This window comes from Artemia franciscana, chromosome 11, assembly GCF_032884065.1.
Source record: "Artemia franciscana chromosome 11, ASM3288406v1, whole genome shotgun sequence".
NCBI lineage: Eukaryota > Metazoa > Arthropoda > Branchiopoda > Anostraca > Artemiidae > Artemia > Artemia franciscana.
In genome coordinates this window covers 34,522,100-34,538,876 of record NC_088873.1, presented here as the reverse complement: position 1 = coordinate 34,538,876, position 16,777 = coordinate 34,522,100, and the positions used below count along the sequence as shown (strand labels likewise).

Below are 16,777 nucleotides of genomic sequence, written 5' to 3'. Positions count from 1 at the left end.
TTTATAGATAGGAGCTTGAAAATTCTACAGTAGGGTTTCTGATACGCTGAATATGATGGTCTGATTTTCGTTAAGATTCTTTGACTTTTAGGGGGTGTTTTCAATAAGGCAAATTTTCTCAGGCTTGTAATTTTCGATGGTTAAAATTGAACTTGATGAAACTTATATATGTAGGATCAGCGTAAAAATGTAATTCTTTTGATGTAACTATTGGTATCAAAATTCTCAAAATTCCATTTTTTAGAGTTTCGGCTACTATAGAGCCGGGTCGCTCCTTACTACAGTTCGTTACCACGAACTGTTTGATATAGTCTTTGTTGGACTACATTGTTATTAAACTAAAACTATAACTGAAGTGCCATCTACAAGGATTTCTTTTAAAATCAGAAATAAAAACCTGTCTAACTGATGTCTACCCTACCCCTTATATACCCTCAATTGCTCTGGAAGACTCTTCCTTTTTTTTCGTAAAGTCTTTGCTGGACTACATCGCTATTAAACTAAAACTAAAGCTGAAGTACCATCTACAAAGATGTCTTTTAAAATCAGAAACAAAAACCTATTCAATTGAAATGTCTATTCTACCCCTTATGTACCCTTAATTGCTGTGGAAGCCTCTTCCCTTTTTTTTACATACAGTCTTTGTTGGACTACATTGCTATTAAACTGATAACATTTATTCAACGCCTTAATCGTTTTCTCTTATTCGCATTTGAAGCAAAAATTGTCCCTCAATAAAAGGTGACAGTGGCTGTAAAAAAAAAAAAAAAAAAAAAAAAAGGATACGGTATTAGACTTTACAGTCCATACCGGTGGTGCTGATCTCCGTTTCTTGGCCCTTCATCTAGGAAGTGCAATGGGGGGTTGGGGGCCATCCATCCTGTGCTTTCGCACACCCTTCCTGTTTACCTTCCCCAGATTTCTCCGGGTACCCATTTAGAGCCGGGTCGACTTTGGCTAAGCTTACAGAGTCATGCCACTGACCCCCGTCCCAAACTGAAGAATTGGGTACACTGGGATTCGAACCCGCGTACTCTCAGCCAAGGGATCCCGAATCCTGCGCACCAACCCTCTCGGCCAGGACGGCTTACAGTGGCTGTCATCTGCAAATAAACTGAAATAATACAAATAAATTATTAACATTTATGCAAAATAAGAAATTAATGATTGTAAGGCATAGGACGAGATATAATTGTTATAAAAGGAGACATAATTATTGTAAAACGTAATTATATCATTGTTGCAGGACGGCATATAATTTTAAAAAATAGGTAAAACAATTCAAATTATGATTTCGCATCAGTGCTCCCTCATTATAATTCCAACACTTCAGGTTACTTCCATGACATGTTGCACAAACTCACAGACTTTTTAGCCGGTGTGAATGAAAATTCAATTGAAGCACAAGGACTGATAGAAGTGATAACTGTATTCTCTCCCATTTACAACATGTCATAACAATTTGTAACGCGTTAATTGATAAAGTAAAGCTGCTTCGGATATATTCAGTTTTTGATATTTGGCGGGAAAATAATTCAAACTGTTAAAAAGAGGAGATTTTGGACTCCAATCATTGAAAGCTTTTTCAAGATGGAAATTTCCCAACGTCTCTGGAATATACGCAAAATTCTTATGTGCCCCCTCCCCCTCTGGTGTAGTGTTGTCTAATATGGCACTCCGCTGTGACATCCCGAGAGTCTGAATTGTAGGAGAGTAGTCTAGAGATTTAGTGATTCTATAAAGAAAGACTAAGACTCTTTACCTGGGGCCACGTGGTCAGATTTTAAGCTTGAAACCTTATGTTACCACTGTCACAATATCTGCAAAAACTTCGGACTGTTCTTTTAAACCACCCTATAAACAAAAAGATCTTTTCCTCTTTTATTATTCACTCAGATCTAGACTCTCTTGCCAAACGGCAACTCTTTTCCCCAACTACAATCGATTGTCTTGTGACGTGAACAAAAAATCGTTCCTGCTTCTGCAAGATTTTATAATTCGCAAGTATGTGCGCAATTATGTCTTGTAGTTCCTTAGCTTCTGCAACTTTAATACTGTACTGCCCTTATAAATTTTTAGGAAGGTTTTAGTATCGTTTATTTTATATTTAAAGTAATACAACTGAATATTTCTTAGAAGGTTTTAGTATTGTTCTTTTTATATTTAAAGCAATATAATTGAACAGATTTTGGGTTGTTTACGGTTTTATTGGATCTCTAAATAGAAAAGATTTAATTTTGATTGATTAGTCGTTTATTTTGCCTTCCATTTCTTTTTTTGACTTATTTCAGCAAGAAATAACCTTACTTTTGTCTTATTTAATTGTACATTTACCGAAATTGTTAAGTTAAATACAGAACCCGTGTAATACTCTTAGACTGGTCTTGCTGTTTGTGAGGGAAAATCAAAGACCGTTGAAGAAAATCTGTTTTTAAATTCTTTGTTGTTTCAAATCTGGAAATAACAGCTTGTTCCAAACTTCAATTATAACTAATAATAAATAATTTTTTGCCATTATCTATGTTCCAAGTCATGTGGCAATACTAAATTGAAAGCGATTCGCATCAATAGAAGAGAAGAATGAGCTCCAATTATATAGTCTTTTTTTAATTTTGTATGCATTTTAAATTCTAAATTTGTTAATATCTGCCATTCTAGGTTTAACCAAAGAGTATCAGTAACTTTTAAGAGTGGAAACTGGCGCTAGTGTGGGAAGACAAAAACCATCAATGCCATCTATCATTTGGTGACACTTGGCATTTTTCCAAGCTTTGCAATCGTTTTTGCTTTTAAGAACTTTGACCAGACACTTTTTACTACACTAATTTTACCAAATACACAAATTAGGCTAATTATTCTTATTATGGTACTGAAAAAAATACCAAGTATCCCCAATGCTAGATGGCTTTGCGTTTTTTCTTGTTGACACTAGTGCCATTTACCCATCCTCTTGGGGGTGAACTACGAATGATAATTGAATTCTGGAACACAACCTTTAAATAAGTAGAAGATATATGACTGATTATAGAACACTGATCAGTAAAATAACTGAATTAATTATTACAATTTCAGTAAAAGGTTTCATTTTTAATTCAAAAGTAATTTTTTTCACATTACTTTTTGCTTTTGGGTGAAAGTATTTAAATCTTTTGATACTTAAGAGTATGTAAAGCTGATAAGTCAAGAAAATCTTCATCTCTGGAGAAAAACCCACGAACGCTCTCTAATCAAGTCCAGAATCATTAGAATTTAGATAAAGATTTTTTTTGTCAAATAAGGATTTATCTTTTTCGGTTTAATTATTTCTTTTTTCCTCTTATGGTTTTTACGTTACAGTAAATTTGGCCAAAGACAAAAGAATCACTTTTGCAAAATATGCACAACTGGTATATCTGTGCATTTTGTAAAATGCGCATACTCTATATGCTAGTTAGTGCTGGTTATTTCATAAAAAAATCCAAAAAAAAAAAACACTTTTCCCTTAAATTTGAATTGAAAGTAACTGATTTTTATTAAACACTTTTCAAAAATTTCCTAATTGCAAGGTAAAATAGCATAGTCCGTGGCCATGTCAGTCAGTGGCATTGTCAGGGTTGGTTTTTAATTTCCGTCAACCTGTATTAAAGTGCTGAAGACTTCTCTTGCCGATTATGAATGTTCTTTAATTTAAATGTACACTAAAGTGACTTTATATACTTTCTAGCAAATGTGCAAACAAACTCCTCGTTTCACCATTGGAGACTGCGCAGGAGGACATCGAGCCGACAACAGAGAAAAAAACAGAGATGTTCTAGTTGTACCGCGTAAGTTTTGACATTATTTCTGTCCCGATATCTCTCCCCCTTTGTTTGAAAAAAATTAAATGTCACAAAATATTGCATTTTTAGTTTTAGAAACTGAACTTGAACACAATAAAACTTACGGGAGTCCTTTATAATATATATAATACTTTATTAATATTTTATAAATATTAATAAATATTAATATTTTATAAACTTTATTAATACTTTATTATATACTTTATAATATATAATATATATATATATATTTATAGTATAATTTTAAGTTATGCTCAAATCCGTTAGCATCATTGGAGGTTGTGTAGGAGAACAGTGAGTAGATACTGAGAAAAAATAGAAATGTTCTGGCTGAACCACGTAAGAGTTTGAAATTCTTTTTATTCTTTTTGTTCTTCCTCCTCCTACTTAAATTTAAAAACTGACCAGTCACAATTTTTATTTTTTTTTGTGTGTTAGAGAGAGAAAAAATTTCAAATACAATGAAATTTCAGGAAGGTCCTTTAACTATTGCTCAAATTCTTCAGCAGCATTGAAGATTCTACAGGGGAAACCAAGCAGATACCATAGAAAAAATATTAAAGATGGTCTAGTGGTACCACCGAAGATTTCGATATTTTTTTCTGTTGACTCCAATCCCCCCCCACCATCTCAATTTTGATTGAAAAAGCGAAATGTCAAAAAACGCAAGTTTTTGGGATTTTTACACGAATTCAAATACAGTGAAAATTAAAGAAAATCTTTAGGAACTTCTTTAGGAACTTGAGGCACAAGGAAAGTAAAAATATATGTGCTTGTTTGAATTGATTAAATCTTAAAAATAAGTTAGAATCAGGAGTTCAGTTTTTAATGAAGCAGACCTCTGTATGTACGTTTGCAGTGTTTGATAGTAAAGGGTGCTAAATAAAAAAGAAAAAAAGAGAGTTGGATGAAAACCGGCAAAAAAGACCAAAAATATATAGTACCAAACAGCTTAAAAAAGCGGGGCGCAGTTCTTTGAAGGTGCAGTTCTCTTTGGGAGTCAACAGAAGAATTGATGTTTGATTTTTTCAGACGAAATGTTTTGTCAAATCTAACTAACTACTTATGCTGATAGATATTTACTGTTCAATATGACAACAATGACCAAAAGTGGCACTCCCCTAAAAACTCCATAATTAAAAAAAAAAAAATATAAATATTACAAAATTACAGTTTTCAAGAATAAATAGCCCTAAAACGGGTGAAGAAGACAAAAAACGCATTTTTATGTAAAAAATACACACACACACTAAAAAGAAAATGATGAGAGACCATCCACCGACTTCTTACCGAAAACCAGGCTAGAACTGGACTTTAGGCAATAAATAAATGAAGAATAAATACATAAAAATTATCCAGAAATGAAAAATGATTTTGTAAGTCTGAAGGCACCAAACGAGGACACTTTTTGGGTGACCTAGGCTAAGTACTGCAGGCAGTTTGAGAAGTAGTCATTGAATTGAAGATTAATCTAACTGATTGGCTGAAAGGAATTCAAATACTTTAAGAATTAGTTCAGATAGTATATAGAATGGTTAGAAGCAAGAGATGGTCAGAGGTCAGAGAGATACTTGTTTTGAGGGCAACAAGGACATCACCGAGTAACTGAAGAAAAACAAAAGACACACGTGAAAGAATACAAAGTGGTTAAAATAAAGCAACGGCTTACTAAGATAACTTTTTATCTCAATGATGAGGTTCCTTGTCCAATCATATTCCTTAGAGAGTGATTTCACAAGGAAAAAAAAGTTAAGATTCATATTGCGGGGGCAATAAGAGAGGTAAGACTAAATTAAACGATACAATTAAATCTTTATAATCAACCCAGAAAAATGTGCTTGAGGCTTCCTAAAAATTCCAGGATTCCTTTGTATCTTCATTTTAATTAGACTAATATAATTCCATTTATCATTTTCTAAGTTTTCTGAATATACTTTCCACAATTCGAAAAATTTTGAAAATAATAAAGAGAAAACTGTGGCTAACGCTAATTATCCATTGCAATTTTCATAAATCTGTTTAGTGGTTAGACACAATGGTCAGCAGTATATTCAGTTATGTAAATAAGGACGTAGCTAACCTGAATGCTATGATTGAACAAAATATGTTTAATTAGCTAAACCACATATAGCTTAGTTAAAAACATAAGCCACTAGCGACTTTTAATATTAACACACAAGTGCTAACTAATGTGATCAAACATTTAGAATGGTTTTAATATTATCTATAATTTAATAAAACTATATATTATAACAAATAGCTTAAAACAATTTTCCTTAATCCGTGAAATTTATTGACGCAAATGTCTTACATTTAGTTTAAGGGTTTGGTCCAGAAACCAATTATAATCAATTATAAATAAGTTTTTTGTATTACCCAGATATTAAAATGACTAATAACTACAAACTCGGCCCCTTGTGTGTTTATAACAAGGTAAAGAGAATCAATTTCAGCCCTCTCTGTACGTACAATAGAGAATATCGACCGATTTTTTTTTCTTTAAATTTTTTTTTTTTACTTGCTAGTGTTTTGGAAAGTGAATCATTACCATTCATGATAACTGCCTTAGGGAACGCTACTTAATTTTAATAATATGCATATATATATATATATATATATATATATATATATATATATATATATATATATATATATATATATATATATATATATATATATATATATATATACATAATTAAACATATACATACATTTAATTTAGGTCAGCAGCAAGCGTCTTTGAGTTAGAAAGCGAAATTCCAGCCTGGTCCAGGAGTTTCCCGAGAATGTCATTCTACCAGAACTTGGGTCTTATTCTTGGACGTTGTCAGATACTATCAGCTGGTTCAAGTTCGTAAAAATTGGAGCCAGAGTGTCGACAGCCAGCCAAAAAAGACGTTTGAACCAGTGAAGTGTCCGCTCGGGTAACCTGATGTGATAAGGGCAATTGTGAGATCATACTTCGTAGGCGGTCATTGCTGAGAAATTCTGTCCATCGGATTCTTTAGATTGTCTGAAGCTACTTAGATTTAAGAAGAAAAAAAATGTCATGAAGAGTGTAGAGACGGTACTGGACAGCTACAATGGCAGGCCAAGCTTCAGCTCCGTACAGCAAGATCGAGCAGACTGACGCTCCAAGGATCTTCATTTTGGTGGCTTGTATGATCATTCGCCTCTTCCAAACATGGCTAAGTCTACTAATGACGGCAGAGGCTTTGTCCGTAAGGCCAACAACCTCATGGTCGACGCAACCATTCAGTGATATGGTAGAACCAAGATAATTTAAATAGTTAACCATTTCAATTTGATTCCCGACGACCAAGTAATTAGAACTGTCGGTGTCAGGACTTGGCTGCACTACCACGTCTTTCTTCTCCTTCAAGCTAATGGACAGTCCGGTACTGGCAGCTTCTCCTAGAAGCGTGTTCAGAGGCATGAGTAGCTGTGACTTGGAGCTGATGACTAGTGCTAGATCATCAGCAAAGTCACAATCAGTGACAAATCTATCCCCGTACTTAAGTCCAAAGCTCAGCTTCCAGGTTGTGCAAGTCGTAGTATGATCTTTAATACAGTTAAACAGGTTAGGAGCAACTGAGAAACATTGCCTGAATTTCGTCTTACTGCAAAGAACAACGTACTGCGTCTACTATTCAATATCATACAGCTCTCAATCTTTTGATGCATGGCCCTGAGTAGGCCGACATATTTTAACAGGAGGCCAGTATTAAAAAGGATATTTCACAGAGAAACTCTATCAAGAGGGTTGAACGTGAGCAATGAAAATCTGCTGACGGAACTCGTTAGCCTTATTGATAATTTGTCTTATAGTAAGCATCTGCCCTGTTATTGATCGGCCGGGCATAAAATCAGCCTGCTCTGCTCTGCAATCTCGTCGGAGATTGCGTTGTGTGCAAAACATTGCTGCAATATAACCATAGGAAAGAACCTGCCTGGTGCTGAGAGGAGTGATATCCCTCAAAAGGTCTTTCATTCTTTCTTTTAACCTTTTCTCATCCATAGTGGTAGAATCATTCCTATTGGCCGATTTTTTGGGAAGATCTCCGAGTCCCATATTGTGTTAATCAGCATTTAGAGCCATGGCAGGACAGTATCGCCGCCATTTTGAAGCATCTCCGTGGAGATTCCACAGAAGCCAGGAGCTTTGCGGTTTTTCAAATTTTTTACAGCATTTTGAATTCATACCACTGAGAACGTTTTAATGTCAACATTAATGAGGTCATTGCGGATCACATGTCATGAGGTCATTAGGAATTGCTGCAGATGGAGCGAAGGGGATATATTTAGCAGAGATGAGGAGTGTTCATTCCAGTTTGACAGGTTGAAAATTGTGCTTTCAAGGAGCAACCTGTCCGTAGATAGTACTTTTGTATGTGCTTACTGACCAATGAGGTCACTCAAATGTTTGTAGACTGCTGCAATGTCCTTCATCGTGGCAGCATCTTGTATCTCATCCGTTTTGACGTCCATGAACGACTTGACATCTCTATATATCAGCTTATTCTTGATGCCGCTGAGATGTCGATAGGTCTTCTTTATACCAGGCAGTAAGGCCTGCCCTAGCAGTGTAATGACGTCCAAAACCTTACTTGGCCGCCTTTGTTTTTTCGACCTGAACTTCCAAGCCAAGAGTTGTTGTAGCTGCGTTGGTGACTTAAATTTTAAACGAGTCCCTTATGACTTCAATATTTGAAAGCTGGGACAGGCTTTCAAAACGGTTTCTAAATCTCAACTAATTACCACTCATTGATTGTAGGAGTTTCAAGACTGCGGAGATTTTGTGTTGTAATACACTTGTCACCCTCTGGGTTTTCAGCTTAAAACGAGTTTCCACAGCTAAAAGTCAGTGATCGTTGTTATCCATCAGCACCATGAAAGGAGTGGCAATTAGAGACCGGCAGCCTCCATAATCATTTTTTTTGTAACGCAGGCGTTACTGTACCAAGTGTACTGGTGAATTTGAGGTTTTTCAACAATTGTGTTGGAGATGACAATCCAATGAGTTCTGCAAAGCTGAAGCAGACGATTTTCATTATGACTAATGACGTCTGGGCTAACACGCCCCATGACGTCTTTCCAGATGCCTGTGGGATCACTAAAGGTAGCGTTGAAGTCTCAAAAAAGAAACAGTATATCGTGGGGACAGGCCGAAGATGTCAGTTGCGTAAAATCTATGTAAAACTGATCCCCAACATCGGGGTCAGCCTCGTTTGTTGGCACATCACACAATCACAAAGAGTTTTCAATTACGGTGCTTTAGGCAGACTGCAAAGAGGCACTCTAATATTGCATTATGAGATATAAGTATATTTGTAGCTGTCTTGCAAAGAACCAGACCAACAGCACTTCTTGTGTTTCCTGTACCCGACCGAATTAGAATGTAGAGGTCGCTGATGAATATCTCACCTTTTCTTAGCAAATGTATTTCTGCAACACCAGCAATAGCAACAGAATACTGCCTGAGTTCACTAGCGAACAGTAGCTCAGTGCCTGGAGTCAGAATATTCCAAGTAGCAAATTTCATACCACTCTTTCCAAGGAGGTTCAATCTTCGGGTTGTTTGAAAACCATCGTCAGGATATCCAGGGACATGCTGGGATCAGCATTATAAATTGGAAGAAATATTCGAGGCTTTATTGCCGCTTTTCATTTCAAGGTAACTTTTTTGAAACAGTATGTTGTGTGAAAAATGTGGTTCAATCCCGCTTTCTAGGGCTATAATGAAAGAAAGGTTGAAATGACTAGGCCACGTTCTGCGGATGAAGGATGACAGATTGTCGAAGATTGTCCTTTTTGGCCAACCGTCTGGGCCTACACGAAAAGCAGGTCGTCCTCGTCTGGGTTGGGAGGATGTCATAAATAAAGATTTAAAGGAAATGGAAACTTCCTGGGAGGGTGTAAAGAGGGAGGTCTTGAATAGATTAGGTTGGAGGAGGAGCGTGTGTGGCTGTGTTGGCCTCAGGCGGCTTGGTGCTGCAGTGAGTTATTAGTAGTAGTAGTAGTAGTAAAATTTTATATCAAAATATAAAATCAAATCAAATATAATTATAAAATCATAAAATAATTATTATAATAATTTTATATTTAAAATAATATTTTATTATAATATTTATAATAAACAAATCATAAAATCTATATATAAAACAATAAGTTGTCTCTGTGTGTGTGTGTGTGAGTGTGTGTGTGTGTCGACTGACGTTATGTTTGTCGACTGACGTCATTATAAGGATTGAGCTGTATGCGTCATGAAGTTGTTTGTCGACTGACGTCATGTTTGTCAACTGATGAAATTACATACCGGGACACCGAGACACAAATGCAGACCGGGACACAGGGAATATAAATGACGACCGGGAACCTCAAAGAGAAATTACAGACTGGGACACCCGGACACAAATCACGACCGGGACACAGGGACGGGACATAGGGACACAACTACAACGGGGACGCCTGGGGCACAGGTGGGATATATAAATGACGACCGGGACACAGGGATTGTTCGAATAGAAATTACAGACCGGGACAAAAATGACGACCGGGACACCGGGACACAGGGAATATAAATGACGACCGGGACACTCAAAGAGAAATTACAAACTGGGATACCGGGACACAAATGACGACCGGGACACAGGGAATATAAATGACGACCGGGACACAGGGACACATCATTAGAATAATGAGGTATAGATCTGAATACGGATTGTTTTTCCCATGGACAATCATATGTTGCATGTTCAAGAGTCAGTAAACCTGACAATCTATTTATATGCACAGACAATGGGACAGCGAAGAATGTTGTATATTCGCATGTTTTACGTAGTTAAAAACATATATATATATATATATATATATATATATATATATATATATATATATATATATATATATATATATATATATATATATATATATATATATATATATATCACAGGTGGGACACAGGGACACAACTACAGTTGCGCGTAACTAATATGGCGCATAACGACTTACGCGCGCGTGGGGGCTTGGGGGGCACGAAGTGCCCCACCTCCAAGCTAGTATAATTATAAAATCAAAATAATGTCATTATAAAAATTATATAATTGTAAAATTATAATTATATAATTATAAAATATAAAATCAAAATATAATTTATATCAGTTATAAAAAAGGATCTCATTTGTATATTACTTCAGTCTTCAGTAAATCACAAATGGCGCAGAATGAATTGATTTTCTTTCAAAGAAACTGACCAAATACAAATACATTCAAAATTGTATTGCTTTCCGCTAGTTTTTCTAGAGATCAATCCATTGAGTTTTTCTGAATTGAGTTTTAATTTTTGTTTCTTCAATGCTGCTTTTTTGCTCTTTTAGTGTTTGCTATTTATTCTGAATGTGGAGTCCTCTCTTGTTTAGCCTTTTTGGTGGAATTTTGACAATCTATCCTTCGGTATTTTAGTGGTCAGTAAAAATGAGCTATGATACTTTAAAAATAGGGATTTAAATTGAAAAGAATTTTGGATTCAAATTATGAATCTGTTGGAATTGACTCTATTTCCTAAAAATAAGCTAGCAAATAAAATTGTCACATGTAATCTAATAAATGTTTTCCTGTTTTTGGGAGGGGAAGGGGGAGAAGTGAGAGAAAATAATTTTCTTAAATTCTTCCTGGTTGTAAGGAATATTTTACCCGCGGATTGTGAATTTTTAAAGTGTAGGAGTAGAATTCCCCGTTCCAATACCACTCCGTAAGTAACTAATAGAACACCATTCTTGTGTCATTTCAGTGCTCCTATAAATTTACTTTTTTATACGAACTTGTTTTCTCTTACTAAAACAATATATCGTTACCATATAAACTACGTTTGGATTATAGAGGTCATCAACACATTTTTACCTTTTGTGATTTAATCTTACAATCAGAGGAAAAGAGAACGTGTCAAAATGGGAAGAACCTTATACGACACTACCCGGAACGACGGAAAGTGTTTTTTTTTTTTTTTGCTGTCAAGGGGAAATGATTTATTGTGATTCATCTCTTTTTTTATTGTGATTTTTCCATTTCAGCTGACAATTTTCGTCCATATCTATCATCATTTCAAGGAAATAACTTTACGGATTACATAAATGCGGTCTTTGTAGATGTAAGTTTTCTACGGTTTTCTACGTTCTAAAGTGATTTATTTAAATATTTATTTTTGTTTGTCACTCTCTTAACCTTTTTGTATGAAAACTTTGAAGTTGAATTCAAAACCTTTTAGTTAGATTAGAAAAAGAAGAAAAGTTGTTTATTATTCGAAACACCAAGTTGGAGGATTGTGATTGGAATCTTAAATTATTTATTGTATGAATATAATTGTAAAAATATTTTCTAAAAAAAAAGAAGTTTTCAAAGAAATGTAAAAAGCCAAAGACGAGCAGATATAAAATCGTATCATATTTCAAACTTAAAACAGACAACAATTACTATTAATAAATAAATGAAACGCAAAACGCAAATACATTAAAATTAATAGTCATGGGGAAAAATTTAAAAATGTTCCACGGGCATATTACTTTTTTCAAAATCTGATTATCTGACTTAGCAATGCTTGGAAGCTAATGATATTTATGTAACTTTCGGTAGTGAGTAGGGAGTATGCATGTTCTGAGAAGGGGAGCTAACACTTACTCTGCCACTTCTAAAATCCTAACAATTTTGATTCCATTTCCTTAATTTCTTATATTTTTCGTATAGTTTACTTGTTATTAGAGACTTTCTTAATTTAGCTCTACTTCCTGGAAATAAATTCCCCTTTTGAGTAGTATTTACGTTTTTTCAAATATCATTCAATGGGATTTTTGGGAAATTTTATGAGATCTTTTGGAATTTTCCAAAAAATCTGCATTTTATAGAATATAAAACCATTTATATTTATAAAGAAATTTTCTAAAATAATTGATTAAGTTCAGGGTCTTATCCAGGATCTTTTCGGGGGTATTTTACACAAGGATTTTTTCGGGGTAGGGGGGAGATGTTACGCAAACATCAGTTTGACAAACATTTGACAGTTTGACAGAGTCAGAGAAACATTTCGGAGGGGGGGGGGGGAAACCGCTAACCCCCCTCCCCCTTGATACGGACTTGATTTAGTTCCTATATTTGGCCAATCCCTGTTATTCGTACAAGGAAGATTTTAAGACCCTAGTACACACGCACACGTCGAAGGTTTTAGCTAAATATTATCCAATAGAAAATTTAATCAGAAAATAGAAATAAGTTTTATTCTAATTAGAATCTATAAAATAAGACAAATAGAACGGTATTGAAATGAGACGGAATCAACTCGCCGTATAAGCGTAAGATTTTAAAGTAAGAAAACGAATCATTCAAATGCTCTTTCTTTATTTGACTCTGAACAAACAAATTGTAATGTTCCTAGTTCTTTTATTGCTACAGGTAGATATATTAGGCCCTTTGGAATTTACCGGCCCTGACATCTTTAAGGAATTTAACGTTAAGAAATAATAAAAATGTTCTTTGACACACCGAGGTGGTTTTTGGCGAAAACTATTTTCATAAAATGAACTTCGTGTTATCAAATCAAACAGTTCGTCGTAACGAACTATAAGTAAGGAGCGATGCGGCTCAATAGTAACCAAAACTGTAAAAAACAGAGTAGATACATGAAAAGAATCAAATTTTGATGCTTATTTAAAATATATAAAATTCATGAAGTTTAATGTTACCCATCAAAAGTTACGAGCATAAGAAATTGTGCCTAATTTTGAAAAAGGGAGAAAGCCCATAAGAAACCACTTGATTTTAATGAAAATAATACCATGAGACTCAGAATATCATAGAACTCTACTGTAGAGGTTTGTGAACTCTACAATCTCCTATATACAAAAATAAGAAATTTAAGCAAGATAACGGATGCTTGTTTATTTATTTTTTTTCCCCAGGGTGATCATGTCAAACCAGTGATCCTAAAAGATGGCAAGAGGGCTCATTTGATCGGAAATCAAAACTTCTAGTGGATTTCTTTTATTAACTAAAATATTTGAGGGCGGGTACCCCTCCCACCCACTTTTTCTTACCCAAAATTGTTCGATAAAAATTTTGAGATAGCCATTTTCTTCAGCATGGTCGAAAGATCTAGTGACTATGTCTTCGAGGATAACTTGACCCCCAACAGTTCCCAGGGGAAGGGCCGCTAGTTATTAACTTTGCCCATTGCTTACATAGCATTTGCTATTGGGAAGTATAAAGATATTTTCAGGGGGGATTTTCTGATGGGACTACTTACGTAGGAGGATCTTCCAATGGAGGTGTTCTCGTGGGGGAGGGAATTTTCCTTAGGAGGGGGAGTTGATGTCTGAGCATTAATTTAAAAAAAATATAAGAAATTGAATTAAAGTTTTTTCAACTGAAATTAAAGAGCAGCATTAAAATTTAAAACGAACATAAATTATTAAGTAAATGAAGGAATTGGCCCCTCCTCAGTTTCCCGTTCTTTACGCTTAAGTGTTTTGAATTTGTAAAAAGCTTATTATTCTAATTAAACAGCCCTTTTGCATTAGGAGGCATTCTTAAATAATTGGAACAAAAAGTCAAACTTAAGCCTAAGAGCGAAATACTGAGGAGGGAGAACCCCCTCATATACGAAATAATTTCTGTTCATTTTAAGTTTTAATGTTGCTCTTCACTTACGGTTGAAAAAAAATTGTTTTTTTTTATTTTATGACAGTAAAAATACATCCTGCCTCATTTTTTTCAATATCCCAATTTACTAAAACCAAATATAATTTATGATTTTTCATTTTCGAGGAATTTATCGGCTCCATATTTATTCTAGTCAAGAATATATTATTCTAGAAAACGATGCTTTCAAAACTGTAAAAAATTTTCTTAGCTATCCTGGACGAAATAAGCAAAAATGTTGTCCCACCCAATCACTCCCAATTCATAAAAAAGGCACAGAAATCAATATTTCTGTTCGAAAGAGTGACTCTATTCTAAAGTCTATTGAAGTATTCTCAACATGTGAAAGAATAATAATAGTGCTATTTGACAAACCGAAACTATGCAGTTGTGTCCATTCAGGTGACACTACTACTACTACTACTACTGCTAACAACACTGTGGCAGCAAGCCTCTTAAGGCCAAGACAGCTGTGCTGTGTTGGCCTTAAGAGGCTTTCTCTTCTCCAATATATTCAAATGTTCATTCTTGACCTCCTCTAAACAAGTTTAATTTGTTTAATCATTTCTTATGACCTCTTCCTGTGCCCTCTTGGGGTGACGTACTTTTCGTTAGGTGCAAGATGGATGACTAAATAGAAGAATCTTTGGCAATCTGCCATCCTACACCCATAAAAATTTGTCTAGTCACTTTGAACTTTCCTTCACTATAGCCCTAGAAAATGGGATAGTACCACATTTTAGGGAAGATATGTGTTCTGGTCGAGGAGACTTGTATTTGAAAACCTAATTTTCAAGACACAAAAAATAACTTTTAATCATCCTGGACGAAAAAGGCAAAGAAGGAGAGTTGTTTCTCCCAATTCATAAAAGTGCACTTTCATAAAAAGTGCCCTTCCAACTTCTTCCAAGTTGGACTCATCATTCTAATTAAATCAGCTTTTTATTGTTACCCTTATGTTTAAGGAGTCATTTTTGAAGAATCAGGACAAAAAGTCAAACTTTAGCGTAAAGAGAGAGGTATTGAGAGGGGAAAGCCCCCCTCGTATAATTAATATGTAAAATCCACGCCCCCACCAGGAAATTTCCTCCCAAGCAGTTCCATTCTAGCTGAAAATTCCCCTGAAAAATTTCTTGCGGACCGTTCCAGGTGAAATTTTTTTCTTAGCGAACTTTCGTTTGGGAAAGACTTTCATTTGAAAGGATTGTTTTTAAAACCATTCCGGAAATCTCCTTCTGGTAAAGATTTCCCCAGAAATAATACACCCCTAGTAGAAAGTTTCTCCCACAGGAAATTCCCTCTGGAGAATATATGCCATGGAAAACTCCCCCATTATGAATTTCTTACGTCAAGAATCCCTATTCCTACGGAAAGATACTCTAGACAATTCCAACCCGGTAAGAATTTCCCCCCAGACAATTCCCCTTAACATCTCTACACATGTAAAATTGAGTCGGCAAAGAGAAAGTCAGACTAATAAAAAGAAATTTGTATAGGAATTCGGGCAAATTCCCCCAGAGTAAAATATCTCCTGTAAAGTTTACCCCCTGGAAACTTCCTTCGCCATGGAAAGTGTTCTCCGTGGAAAATTCTCCAGTTGGAAAATTCGGTACTTATGTCTTATAGCCACCACACTCAAGTCCCGTTGAGAATTGAAGTGAAGTTTGATTATTCCTAATAAAATAAAACAAAATATTACGAAAATATAATACTTTACCAATGAAAACTACAACAAAGAATTATGAAAGGGGGGCACCCCGAACCGCGTTACATTAAATATGTAACCTAAACTAACCTAACCTAACCAAAATACCAAGTAAATATTTAATTGAAATATAGCTACAATGTAGTCTCCCACCGAGCCAAAGCTAATAATTTCTGGTTTAAAGACCATGAAAATCCGTGATTGTCTCATGCTCGCGATACAAGATCTTGAGTGTGGTGTTTAATATAAAAGTACCCAAAATTCAACCCCTCACCGAAAAAATGTATGCACACATTTTGTATACAATTTTTGATAGGACAACCTTAAGCAAAAAGGGTATGGGAGGAGTTCTAGTTGCCCTCCAAGTTTTTCGTCACTTAAAAATAAAACTACAAGTCTTAAGTTTCATTTGAATTAGTCTTTTCCCGAAATTCTAGGACTATTGGCTCGATACGATCACCCCAGGGAAAAAACAAACAAAAAACAAACAAACAAACACGCGTCCGTGATCTTTCTTCTGGCAAAAAAAAATTCTAAATTTTTGAAGACTTCTACTCTGGGATACACT

General features: G+C 35.0%; 1 protein-coding gene across 2 annotated transcripts in view; it reads left to right on the top strand.

The window, feature by feature from the left end:
- Positions 1-16,777, top strand: part of LOC136033126 (receptor-type tyrosine-protein phosphatase kappa-like) — a gene marked incomplete in the record, with an annotated part of 235,592 nt that overhangs the window by 102,674 nt on the left and 116,141 nt on the right. For both annotated transcript variants that reach the window (XM_065713757.1, XM_065713759.1), the window contains 2 exon segments: positions 3,704-3,803; positions 11,888-11,964. In XM_065713757.1, coding sequence (XP_065569829.1) covers positions 3,704-3,803; positions 11,888-11,964 — 177 coding nt within the window.